This window comes from Xiphias gladius, chromosome 9 (assembly GCF_016859285.1).
Source record: "Xiphias gladius isolate SHS-SW01 ecotype Sanya breed wild chromosome 9, ASM1685928v1, whole genome shotgun sequence".
NCBI classification, from domain to species: domain Eukaryota; kingdom Metazoa; phylum Chordata; class Actinopteri; order Istiophoriformes; family Xiphiidae; genus Xiphias; species Xiphias gladius.
This window is the reverse complement of record NC_053408.1, coordinates 22,854,042-22,867,585: the sequence shown is the minus strand read 5'-3', so window position 1 is coordinate 22,867,585 and position 13,544 is coordinate 22,854,042. Positions and strand designations below refer to the sequence as shown.

General features: G+C 38.3%; 1 protein-coding gene across 4 annotated transcripts in view; it reads left to right on the top strand.

The window, feature by feature from the left end:
• LOC120794630 (signal transducer and activator of transcription 5B-like) overlaps positions 1-13,544 on the top strand; it is a 55,303-nt gene that overhangs the window by 12,941 nt on the left and 28,818 nt on the right. For all 4 annotated transcript variants that reach the window (XM_040135860.1, XM_040135858.1, XM_040135861.1 and 1 more), the window contains 7 exons: positions 2,500-2,589; positions 2,850-3,027; positions 4,855-4,985; positions 10,496-10,647; positions 10,978-11,133; positions 12,560-12,739; positions 13,057-13,144. In XM_040135860.1, the coding sequence (XP_039991794.1) occupies positions 2,500-2,589; positions 2,850-3,027; positions 4,855-4,985; positions 10,496-10,647; positions 10,978-11,133; positions 12,560-12,739; positions 13,057-13,144 (975 nt within the window). The remainder of the gene's footprint in view (positions 1-2,499; positions 2,590-2,849; positions 3,028-4,854; positions 4,986-10,495; positions 10,648-10,977; positions 11,134-12,559; positions 12,740-13,056; positions 13,145-13,544) is intronic.

The window sequence follows — 13,544 nt, the reverse complement described above, 5'->3', positions numbered from 1 at the left end:
AGATCTGTGCCTCGACACAATCCTGTCTCTGAGCTTTGCAGGCAGTTCCTTTTGACTTCATGGCTTGATTTTTGCCCTGATATGTATTGTCAGCCGTGAGATCTTTATATAGACAGTTGTGGGCCTTTCTAAATCATGTCCCATCAATTGAATTTACCACAGGTGGACTCTAATCAAGGCGTACAAACATCTCAAAGATGATCAAGAGAATTGGGAGGCACCTGAGCTAAATTTCGAGTGTCATAGCAAAGGGTCTGAATACGTTTTTCCTTTTTAATACATTTACAAAAATTTCTAAAATTCTTTTCTCACTTTGTCATTATGGGATATTAAGTGTGGACTGATTAAGGGAAAAATTACTTGTTTTTAGTTTAGCATAAGGCCACAACATAATAAAATGGGGAAAAAGTGAAGGGGCGTGAATACTTTCCGAAGGCACTGTAGGTGTGATGAGAACATTATTCCAACTCTCAGGAAATATCACACACTCAGAATTAGATTGAATAATTTTAGAATAGCCAGGTGAAAAATTGGTGTATTTCAGCATTTCCTTACAGCTTTTTTAGCTTTTGAGGGTTTTCAATTTTTTTTTTAAACTTGTTCATAGTAATGAGAGATCTAGGGGGTTTTGGTTGTCTTTTTTTTTTAATCAATTCCATATTTTGGGTGTATTACTAGGCATATAAAACTTCATCTTCATCATCTTCAGTCCCTTATGAAGACATTTGTCAGAAACAAGCATTTTAGTATTAGCAAGGTGTGGAAAAAATATAGAGTATGATCCAAGTTAATGCCAACATTAAATGTTAATCAGCTAATGTGCTGATAAAGATTTGCTTTTGTATATGTTGATTTTGAGTTTGTCAAAGGAATAATGCTACATGTACTTTTTTATCATTTATTCCGGAAAATTCGTTTTTAATTTCTATATATTTTGTATGTTTTGAAGGCAGTATGAGTTTAAGCTCACATAATTAAGAAAAATCAAACAATGACCCTAATAACACAATGTTAGTGTTGTTTGCAGTTTGATATATAAAGTAATGTGCAAAAGTTTTTGGCACTGAAAGTAGAGTGAGGATGCTTGACAAAACAAGACATCTGAAGACATCATCTTGGGCTCTGGGAAATTGTGATGGACATTTTTCATTATTTTCTGACGTTTTGTAGATTCGTTGAAAACATAAGCATTATGGGCAAATGAATTAATAATGAAAACAGTTGGTTATTTGAGCCCTATTGAATAGTGGATTATTTTCCTTTTGTGGTGTGGAGCAAAAGAGAAGAAAAAAGTCCTTGTTCAACCACAACAATAATTAGATCAGCACTTCCTATCTACTGTATATTTTTAGCATAAATTTGAATACCCAGCAAGACACTTTATACACAGCACATGAGCAGTTGAAGTAAAAAGCAATTAAATGAAAATCCCAATTTAAAGGCTTGTAATTCAGTGTTTGAGCACATCACTAAATTGTATTCTTGTCAAACTCAATGCGAAATTTAAATTGGGTACAGTAAGAAGGGACGTCGGAGTGTCCCGTGCTCAAAATGGTCGTCAATTAAGTTTTCAGTGGTGCAGCCTGTGAAAGAACAAAGAGCACTCTCCATTTTTCTAATCATTACTTTTCAGCTCAGAGCTCTTCTCAGCAGTGACACGGCTCTCTCTCTCTCCCTGGTCCAGCTGACAAACATCTTGTGAAATATTTGGTTCATTACATATTCCTGTCTGAAAATGACTTAAGTACTTTTGTGAAATAAAATAAAATTAACATTTTTTATTTTCTAAAAGTTATACATGGATAAAAAGTTTCATTTTTATATCCTGGTTGGATGTACAGAAGTTTATGATGTTGACATTTCCCATGGCGTTAGTGTGTAGAGTTTTTAAAAAAAAAAGGTGATCCCAACCATTTTTCCACCATGGAGTGATTTTAAATTTATAAAAACAATGTCCTTGAAGACCAGCCAACAGGGTGGAGTTAGGGGTGGGGTGTGGCAAGGCAGCGGATTGTTCCTGTGTGTATGAGTATGCCCACTAGAAGAAAAATGAATGACACAGGGTCACATTTGTCTGAAGAATCATGCAACAGTTTTGGTCCAGGCATGACCTCTCTCTTTATCTTACCAACACAAAAATGACCTGACCCAGGTTAGAAAATGTCAGAGAGAGGGAGAGAGAGAGAGCAAGCAAAAAACAAAATGAAACAATAAAAACAAACTTCACATTATTCGGACAGTACTCTATTGTGGTTAGTTACTAAATACAAACTACAGACAAACCTGTCTCTCAATAACAGATTAGTACTAGTGAGAGCTCAAGTTAGTCAGGGTAGTGTCCTCATATAGATGCCAAATACTGCTGAATGCTGAAAGGTGCTAATGACTGAAAGGTTCCCTCGACCAACTGACCGTCCATCGGTTTGTCCATCAAGTCATCCATTCATCCATTCATTCATCCGTAGTTAGATGATGATTTGTGTGTGTATGTCTCTGCAGAGCACTTATGACCGCTGTCCTTTGGAGCTGGTACGCTGCATTAAACACATCCTGCACTCAGAACAGAGACTGGTTCAAGAAGCTACAAATGTAAGTGTTGAAGGGGTTGTCTATATCTCATCATTTGCAGGAATCCTGTGAATCCAGTGCACACTCCCCATGTTGTGGCAGAGGTTGAGATTTACACATATTTGGAAGAAGAAAGAATAATGCTGGATGCCATTATTCATAAACAATAAATTACACGTATTAGTGTCATGATATTGGTAGTACCAAACTGAAGGGACAAAAAGAAAAAAAACAGAGAAAAAGATTTTGATGTTTTAATTTTTTTAATGTTTTGTGTGTAGGCTAGCTGTGGGACTGGGGGCCAGGCTATGGACAGCCTGTCACAGCGCCACCAGCAGATAAACCAGGCCTTTGAGGAGCTTCGCCTGGCTACACAGGAGACTGAGAACGAACTGCGAAAGCTGCAGCACAGCCAGGAGTACTTCATCATCCAGTACCAGGAAAACCTGCGCATCCAGGGTGAGGACATAACCACATACACACACAAACACACACACACACACACACACACACACACACACACACACACACACACACACACACACACACACACAGACAAACAGAGACACAGACATGTTAAGATGGAGAGAAGGTTGTGTACTTATATCGATGAATACCTGCACCATTACACCCTCAGTATATTCTCAGGGCACCTAGTGATTTAAAAAAAAGTGATCCCAGCCCAAAATGAGTTTCTACCCAACATAGTGATGAAGATACAGTTAGGTCCATAATTATTTGGACAGTGAAAACAATTTTGTAATTTTGCATCTATACACCACCACGGGGGATTTGAAACGAAGCCATCAAGATGTGATTGAAGTGTACATTTTTAGCTTTAATTCGGGTGGGGGGGTGGAAATATCACATTAACTGTTTAGTAATTAGAGTCATTTTTATACATAGTCCCTCATTTTCGGAGGCTCAAAAGTAATTGGACAATCGACCGATAATCAGTTTCATGGCCAGGTGTGGTCTGGTCCTTCCTTTTTTCATGACAGATTAAGTACATAAAGGTCTGGAGTTGATTCCATGTGTTGAGTTTACATTTGGTAGCCTTTAATGGGAACTCTCCATATTCAGTCCAAAATGGTGTCTATGCAAATGAAGGCTTAAAAAATAAAACAAACCTATCAGACAGATGGCAGAAACTTTAGGAGTGGCCAAATACACAATTTGGTACATTCTTAAAAAGAAGAAATAAACTGGCGAGCTCAGCAACAACAAAAGGCCTGGAAGATAACTTAATAGGATAATCGCAGAATTCTTGTCTTGGTGAAGGAAAAGCCCTTCACAACATCTAGCCAGTTCAAGAACACACTCGAGGAAATAGGCGTGTCATTGTCAAAGTCTGCAAACAAGAAACGTCTTCATTAATTTAAACAGAGGCTTTACCACAATGAAACTGGGTCACTGGTGTTAATTGATGATGTGACTGCTGATAGAAGCAGCAGGATGACTTCTGAAGTGCATAGGGCTAAACTTTTCTGCTCAGATTCAGCCAAACGCTGCAAAACTGGACGGTGCAGGACGATGCTTCACAGTACAGATGGATAATGACCCAAAAAATACTGCGAAAGCAACCCAAGAGCTTCTCAAGGCAAAGAAATGGAATATTCTTCAATAGCCAAGTCAGTCACCTGACCTCAAACCAACTGAGCATGCTTTTCACTTACTGAAGACAAAACTGAGGGCAAACAGGCAGCAACTGAAGTCGGCTGCAGGAAAGGCCTGGCAAAGCATCTCAAGGGAGGAAACGCAGCATTTAGTCATATTGATGGGTTCCAGACTTCACACAGTCATTGACTGCAAAGAATTTTCATCCAAGAATATAAAATAATCATTATATTTATAATTATGTTAGTTTGTCCAATTACTTTTGAGAGATAAAATTACGAAGATTGTGTCACTGTCCAAATACTTATGGCCCTAACTGTACATCTGCAACTCTAAGCAGCACAGAGCCCAAGACCATTCATTGGTCATGTATGTAACCTAAGTTCAACAAATACAAAATAAGAATTTCCACTCCTGTTTGAACAGAGAAAGCCACCTGAGGATGTGATAACAGCCTGAGATTAGGATTCAGCTGTTTTAGCTCCAGTTTGGTGTTTTGTTTCTCTGCCTTGTCGGTAGGACTAATAGGTTTCAAACATCACTAGCCTGTTTGTCATACACATGCGGTTAAGGCCTGGTTAAAAGATACCTTCTTTACCAAAAAATTAGCTGATGTTTTATGGTGGTGTTTAAAATATTCTGTCTGTTACTTGCTTCTTGCTTTGTTAGCCCAGCTGAGCAGCCTGTCTTCACTGCCTCCAGCCGAGCGCACCCAGCGAGAGACCACCCTACAGAGCAAGAGGGCCACTGTGGAGGCCTGGCTCACCAGAGAGGCCAGCACACTACAGAAATACAGGCTTGTATGAAGACAGTACACCTTTGCGTACCATATACTGTAGCTCTGCAATAACACAGGCTGGAAATGATATACAACATAGACACATACAGTACTGTATACACAGAAATTACTCAGGAAAGGAAAGGTCAGAGAAAGTAAAAATTGGCATCTTGATCATATGTCAGTTATTATATCCTACCCATGGAGTGTCTATCCTGCCAGGCTGCTGACAGCGCTCTCAGCGGAACACTGGGGCTGACAGTATCTGAGCGGGCAACAGAAATCAGTGGCACTGCTCGGCATTGTGTTGCCCTCTATTTCCATCACCCATCTTTACTTCCCTCACTGTTTTGTGGTTCGGTCATTTTACAAAAAAGGTTTGTAAAGTTTATAGCCTGCCACACTGTTGCTCCTGCATTGTTCTTTGAACTGTGAGGCAGCTAAAACAAAAAAAAAAAAAAGTCAAAAAGTGTAATCAGCTCTACCAAGCATACACTCCAACACAGATGAAACCACCTGTTTAAGGCCAGTTCAGTAATAGCCGTGTTCTCCTGGTTTCCCCAATATGGTTTACCTTTGGCTAAGAGTCTCATCAGTTGCTGCGACCTCTATGTACCTGCTTGCAGGCCCAGTTGATATTACCATATTTCAATAATGTAAGCTTTTTAATGTCATGTGATTTGGACAGATTGTTACAAAGTACTCAACTGGCTCTTTCTGAATGTCTACAGTAAGGAAAAGACTGCTGTCTGTGAGCTTATAGTCAGTGTGTTAACATGCACTTATGTAAACAGGTAACTGTCTCTTTTCCACAGTGATCCGATTTCTTCAACATTATGTTAATGAGAAAAACTTGGTTTCCATAATTGGGGTAGGTTATCAAAGAAACCTAACTTCCCCAGCCAGATTTCCCTTGGGGAAGCTGAGTTTTCTATTCTGCTTTTTTACGTGTAAGCAAGTGCCTAACAAAGACCTCAGAAAGAGAAATTATGGCTGTGACAGCACACTGAAGAGATCAAAGGAAGGATCATGCATTAATGCATCCATGTATTTAAAATAAATTTCACTTAGAGGCGACTTAGTGTCACTGACAGTGACATCAATTTGGGTAAGAAATTTAGTTTTTAGGGGTTAAACTGTAAACTGCACCTGTCTTTATTTACTGAAGGACTGCACCATGGTTTTGTGCAGGTAAAATAGAAGAAAAGCAGGTTTGGTGAAAACTGAGTGTTTGGGTTGTTTAAGGAGTAAAATAGATAGATATCTACGCACATAGCTGCATAGCCTGATATATCCCTGTTGACTGACCACTGCAGCAGAAGACTGTTTTATCAAACTAATGTTCAAAGCAACTGCACTCCAGGTACTGTTCAGGTGCACTCAACAATCAAAAGTTAAAAAAAGAGAGGCTTTGGCACTGTGAAAGAGGTCTCAGAATTCTCTTCTTTTTTTTTTAAAATTTATTAACTTACATGGCTGAACACAGAGACAGTTGTTTTGGCGTAAATGCCTTCTTCAGAGTGGACAAAGCATGTTACACCTCAGGTTTTTCTACCTACCCAATGTGAGCGGTGCAGGTGGTACTGATGACATTGATTAGTACAGGCTCATGAGAATAAGAAACACTCAGGACAGAGACCAAATCACACCAGTGAAAAACTACTACCACAACTGTTTATGACTTTATTGTATGCCTCCATTAATCAATCCTCAGGGTATTGATGCATTCTAAATCTATGCAACATATCAGCGGACTGTTCGATTAAATCGTGTTCATGACTGCAGATTCTCTTAAGCTTGCCTAGTTGACTAAGTGGCAAGATTTTTTAAAACAAGTAGCATGATAACTGGAAGGCAATAAGAAATTGGCTAGCATCTTGACTTTTCTCCATATAGAAAGATATATTGTATAGCCTTTCTATTTAGATAGCATAGAAAATCATCTTATAATGTTTACGTACCTTTCCAAATAAGAAGGCAGTCATCAAGAAATGATACCTAGAAATGGATATAATGCCTTAATTGAGTGTCAATCCTGTAAATGAAGTCATTTTCAGTCTTCCCCATAAATAATATGGCATGATTGCATGAAAACAGTGAACCCATGGCTGTTCGTGACTTCTGAAGCCATCTAATGTTGTTAATCAAGAACTGATTTAACAGTAATACAAATTGTGTTAGATATGTAGCCTCCATAAATTTGACCTCATTCTCAGTTAACCAATGATTTTGCAAACCATTGGATAACAAGGAATCAAATTCACACATGTAGTCAGAGGGTCAAAAAGAGGACTTTCATAGTGGCCACCATCTGCCAACGTCTCATTTATTTTATTGTTATAAACTGTGGTATCCATTACAGCAACACCACCTCTTTTAGACATTTCTTGATTTAGTGATTATGTCATCACTAAGTTCATCCAAACATGAGCTTTCCTCTACAGTGAGATTTAGTGATGAGAGCTTTACCTGTTCTCTTTGTATTTATTGCGTGCTCAACTTCATCCTCTACCACCCTACAATAAGTACTGATAGATGAATTGGTAACAGGAGTAATAAATGCAGTCTTTGGTTTTAATTTTCTTTTTTCAGTGTCTTAACTGTTCAGTGTAACACTATTTGTCAAAAAAAAAACTTACGGTTTAATATTTTTAAAGAATTGAAATAACTTTGTTTTGACAGAAAAATTATCCACTCTAGATGTGGGGACTTCAGTTTATGGGTCAGTCAATACCTTAGAGGAAAGATTGAAGACATTGTTCACCTGGGTTTTTGAAACGGTGCTTGTCTGTGTGTGAACCTCCTTCCTCCTGCCCCTTCTTGTTGGCTTCCATGTTCTATGGTTACTCTTTGACGTTGCTGGGGTTAGTGTCTTGGGAAGAGTCTGTGTCAGACCACCCGCTTTGGGTATCCATTTGTTGTCCTGGTGTGCCACTTGTAAACTTTGTTTTCCTCATAGTCAAAGGTGTTGCTGTGATATTTCTTTATTTTCACCCGTTGAAGCTCCATCTTGTAGGAGTCAAGTTGGTTCTGGATTTAATTCATTTTGGCTTTTGGAGCTTCTTTCTCAGTTGTTGTCTTACAGGTGTTCTTTAATTCTTCAGACTATTTTTCAGTTGTAGCCTTCTGTGGGGAAATTTGAGCTGTAGAGCAGGATATGACAAGAAGCGTTAAGTTCATAGAACAACGATTCAAAATTTCACACCACCTTTCGCAGAAAAGTTTCATCTTCCCTTCCTATAGTTGGTTCCTTGTGGATACGGAGGCCTCTAGGGATTCTCCCCACCCTGTAGTATTCATTGAGTGTTTTTGCATGCAGATCAAGTTGGATTTCTTTTTTCTTGAGATGTACAAGTCTTCTAGTCATATCATCTAAAGATTCCACTCCAGGGGCAGACAAAGCATATTGATCTATTGGATATAGAATCTTTTCTGCTTCAGTCATGGTAAAAGAATCGTTTGGGCTTTCACCTCTATCAACTTATTAATTTTACCGAGCATCAATCAGAAATTGAAGTCCAACTAATGTTCAATGCAACTGTGCTCCAGGTACTGGTCAGACCGTTCTACAAAGGAAACCTACTGACCTACCCAATGTCGTATCCTCACGTTGGGTATGTAGACATACAGTCCTGGTTGAAATTACTGGCAATTATATTACCCCTGAATTTTAAGTACGGAATTTTGAATATCTTCAGAAATATATGCAAATTAACCAATTTTTTTATAATCAACATGTTTTAATAAAATGTCCAAAGTTACTGCAAAAAAGAAAATAAAAAAAACAAACTTGCACAAATAAACAAATAGTGAAACCATCTAGAAGTTTCTTGCATCTGTCTGCTGGTAGTTTCTGCCCGTCTTCCATTGCTATATGTTCAAGCTCTTTTAAGTTTGCAGGAGTCCTTCTTGCAATGGCAGATTTAAACTCTCCAAAGGTTTTCAATGGGATTTAAGTCAGGACTCATTGCTGGTCACTTTAAAACAGTCCATCTTTTCCTTTTCAATCATTCTTTTGTGCTGCTGGATGTGTGCTTTGGGTCGTTGTCCTGAAAGACCCAAGACCTTGACCTCAAACCTAGTTTTCTGAGACACCATGTTTTACTGTAGGTAGGGTGTTCTTTTCCTTATTGGCTTAATTTTGGCGCCTATAAACAAACAGATGCAATTGCATCGCCAAACAGCTCTACTTTAGTTTCATCTGTCATTAGTCTTGCCTTTCTGTGCCTTTCTTTCAATAGTGGTGTCCTCCTTGGCCTTCGCCCATGGAGCCCTACTAGGTTTAGTATGTGGCATATTGTATGGGCTGAAACCACCAATCCAGATTGCTACAGGTCAGTCTGAAGCTCTTTAGATATCTTACATGGTGTTTCTTCCGCAATCTGCGTCAACCTTCACAGACTATTCTCATGGAGTTTCTTCTCAGCACCACGTCTTGGAAGTGTCTTAACGTTGACTGTGAAAATTCTTGATAATATTACGAACTGTTCAAAGAGGGATTTCAAGATCTTTGACGATTGTGTTGTAGCCTTTGGAGTTGTTAAGTTTTTTGAAATAGCATTTCTGATACTATCATAACGCTCTCTTGTCTTTGCCATTGTGAAAAAGAAACTGGAAACAATCAGCCCCTTTTTATACAGTAAAACCATCATTCATTGGTTAATCCAGGTCTTGTGAACACAAAATTAAGCTCTGGTGAGTCTCATTTGTTTTTTATTTTGTTTGAGTAACTAATTTAAATTAATCAAAAGGGTGGCAATAATTGTGTCAAGCATACATTTTTTGTCCATATTTTTTATTTCACTACATGAAAGCATTTTAGTTGTTGTTCAGTAACTTTGGACATTTTATTAAATATTCTGATTGTTTCATTTGCATTTATTTCTGAAGATATTTTAATTTCTGTACTTAAAGTTCAGGGATGTCAATAATTTCAATCAGAAATGTACCTCAGGTTTAATATGGTTTATCCATGCAGTTTAAACTGAAAGTCTCTTGTGTTCAGCCATGTAGGTCAATAGATAAAAATAAAAAACAGAATTCTGAGAAATCCTTCGGAGTGTTAAAGCCCCTCTGTTTTTTCGAACACACATGTAGAGAAAAACAAACAGAGAGAGAGAAACACTGATACATATTTCCGACACTGGAAAAAGATTACTCCAGAAACTAAGAAGAAGCACTTATAAAGTTATTTCACTGTATCTCTTTGTTCAGTACCACAGCAACACAAGAATTAAGAGCAGTAGCAACAGCCTGTTATTGTTAACGAGTTTACCCTTAAAAAAAGCATGACACAAAATTTTGCACCCAGATGATCATTTGCATCAAGCCTAGTAAATATCCCCTTTTAATTCAAATTCTGCAGTAATCAGGTTACTACATTGTAAACATGGAAACATGTCCAATTTCCTGCTAACGTAATTTCTCCCCGTATTGTTTGTTTTTTTGTTTTTTTTTAAATTTTGTATGTTAACATAATGAGTGTCACACATGCAAATGTTTCTCAGCATTTGGCTGATGGTATGCTTTCAGGACCTGTCAGAACAACACCAGAAGACCCTCGGCCTGCTGAGAAAGCAGCAGACTCTAATCCTGGATGAGGAACTCATCCAGTGGAAGAGGAGGCAGCAGCTGGCTGGCAATGGGGGTCCACATGAGGGGGGACTGGATGTCCTCCAGTCCTGGTACATCCTGGAAATGATTGTTTAATAGTTTGTCTTGCATATTATATTACAGGGTGGAGATTATATTAAACAGTTTTACCTACCTCTATCTATATCTATATCTATATCTATATATATATATATATATATATATATATATATATATATATATATATATATATATATATATAGAGGAAAGTTTGTTGAAATGTTTTCTTTCAATAGGCATTGATGTTGCTAAAATAAAAATCTATAAAAATAGGATTTGTATGCATAAATATACTCACATAGAGGAACAACTAATGATTTTCTCCCTATGGTGGTATCTCCACTTATCTCCTTGTCTACAAGGTGTGAGAAGCTGGCTGACCTGATCTGGCAGAACCGGCAGCAGATCCGGCGCTGTGAACATCTAACCCAGCAGCTTCCCCTGCCCGGCCCAATGGAGGAGCTGCTGAGCAAACTCAATGGTGACATCACTGATATCATCTCTGCCCTGGTTACCAGGTGAGAACTAGACTTCACCTATTCAGAGTTGTATGGAAGTTGCTGACAGTGCCAGCAGACTGGCAAAGCGGGTGTTTGTTCCCACTTTTGAAAAGCCAGGACTCTGAAAAAGACTCAAGCCAATTGTTTTAGGAGGATCAATGCGGATTCTATCCTGATTTTGGAACAGTGACTAGGTCTTTACACTTGTGAGGATGCCAGCATGGTCAAGGGAGTTTGCCCAACCGGTCTACATGTGCTTTGTGAATTTGGATAAGGCCATGCCCCCTGGACTATCATGTGGGGCTACAGGGTTCCAGGGCTGCTACTATGAGCCATCCCTTGTATACCTGGAGTAACAACTGTGATCTCATTAGGTTTAGGGCTCAGCCAGATTTGTGCCTGTTCACTGATTCAGATTCTGATTTTTGTGGGCACTGTGGCCATAGCCTAGGTTAGGTCAGTGTCTGATATGGTGACCCCAGGATTGCATCTAATGCAATTGTAGTTCAGCTGGTTTTATCAGATTGTGACCCCCAGTGCACATTGAAATTAATGAATTTTTTTTTTCTCAAGTAGTATTTACTGAAGTACTGCTTTTCACATTGCATTTAGTTTGTTGTATGATTTTTGCATCACTGCAATGAAGTACCTTGATTTGTCAGATATTTTAATTACAGAAACAGCAAAAACTTTATTCTTTATAAACTAATATTCTATTCCTTTTCTTATATATAATTACATATATAAATATCATGATAGATGTCTCACCCATATAATAAACATTGCTTAATGGCTGATTTATTGTGGCCAAAACTTTGACCTCTTTTAACTCTTTCATACAGGAGATGCATGCATGATGCAGGGACTTTGAATATGCATTCATCCTCTGCAATCTCTGGTTTTTTACCTTTTTCAGAGCCTCAGTCTGCAATGTAGTTCCATATCTACACTGAATCTTAACCACAGAATTACACCAGAATTACATTGCACAATTACCAAATAAGGTTAACTTTCAGTTACACTTATCTGTGTATGCTTCACTCTCTCTGCACTCTTGCAAGGATACTGGAGAGGTCATGGGTGTTTGCTCATCTAGTGTATGTATTCTTTGTGGACTTGGAGATGGCTTATCCTTGGTAGGGATTGTGGGGTTTGCTGTTGGAGTATAGGGTGCAGGGCCGATAGCAGCCACTTTTGTCCTTGTAAAACCAGAGTGAGAGCTGTGTCCGTTTGCATGGCAGGAAACACATTCTCTGTGGCTGTAGGATTCCGTCAACCTTTTTCCTTCTCAGTGATTGTGTTGGAATCTGTAATCCTGATCCACTTTATCCATACACTGAGCTGAAGTACGTACTTGAATATCAATGCCTTAGGATAACTCTAATTCTTAAATGGGAAAAAAAGTTGACCAGCTCAATATGTCATTGTACCTTCTTCTCTTCAGCACCTTCATCATTGAAAAGCAGCCACCCCAGGTTTTAAAGACCCAGACCAAGTTTGCAGCCACTGTGCGCCTTCTGGTAGGCGGAAAACTCAATGTCCACATGAACCCACCACAGGTCAAGGCAGTCATTGTTAGCGAACAGCAGGCCAAAGCTCTGCTGAAGAATGAGAGCACACACAGGTGAGGGGCATATGCCAGCATGCAGACTTGTCCATGAATCCTAAAGGGTGTCATATGCATTAGTAAAACACATTGTGGACTCATGACTGATACAAGACTAAAATAGTGAGTAATTACAACAGGTATTTTGTTGGATATTAAAAGGCAGTTAATTGATTTAATGGCAGTTACTAAACAAATAATTTCATAGTGGTTTAGTCATCATGTGAGATTAAAAGATTAAATGTTGTAAATCCTTTATTTGTTGAGGAGATCTACAGCTACAGTCACTGAGAATGTGTTAAATTATTTCTAACAGCTTATTTTTGCCTTTATAGTGAAAGCAGTGGAGAAATCCTCAACAACAACTGTGTGATGGAGTATCACCAGGCCACTGGTACCCTCAGTGCACACTTCAGAAACATGGTAAGCTCTATTGGGTATCTTTTAAGGAGTGTAAAATTGATACAAAATATGTATTTTCTAAAAGGCCCACCATTATATTTTTACTATAGTAATTGTATCACCAGTTACATTATTTTTACATGATTTTTATTAGAACACCCCGTGTTGGTTTGTGAGGTAAAACTTGATTACCAAAATTTGGTTATTGGTTAATAACAAAAGCTAAATTAGGTTTTGTGTACCGCAGCAATCAATTCTGGGTCCTATTTTAGTTTTCCTGTATATGCTTCCTGAGGGCAATACTATTTACGGCCAAACTATCTGATCTCATCTTTATACAGACAACACACAGTTGTACTTTCCAATATAGCCTACTGTTTTTTGTGTACTGCTTAATACAATGGGCCATCTATAATAGTTT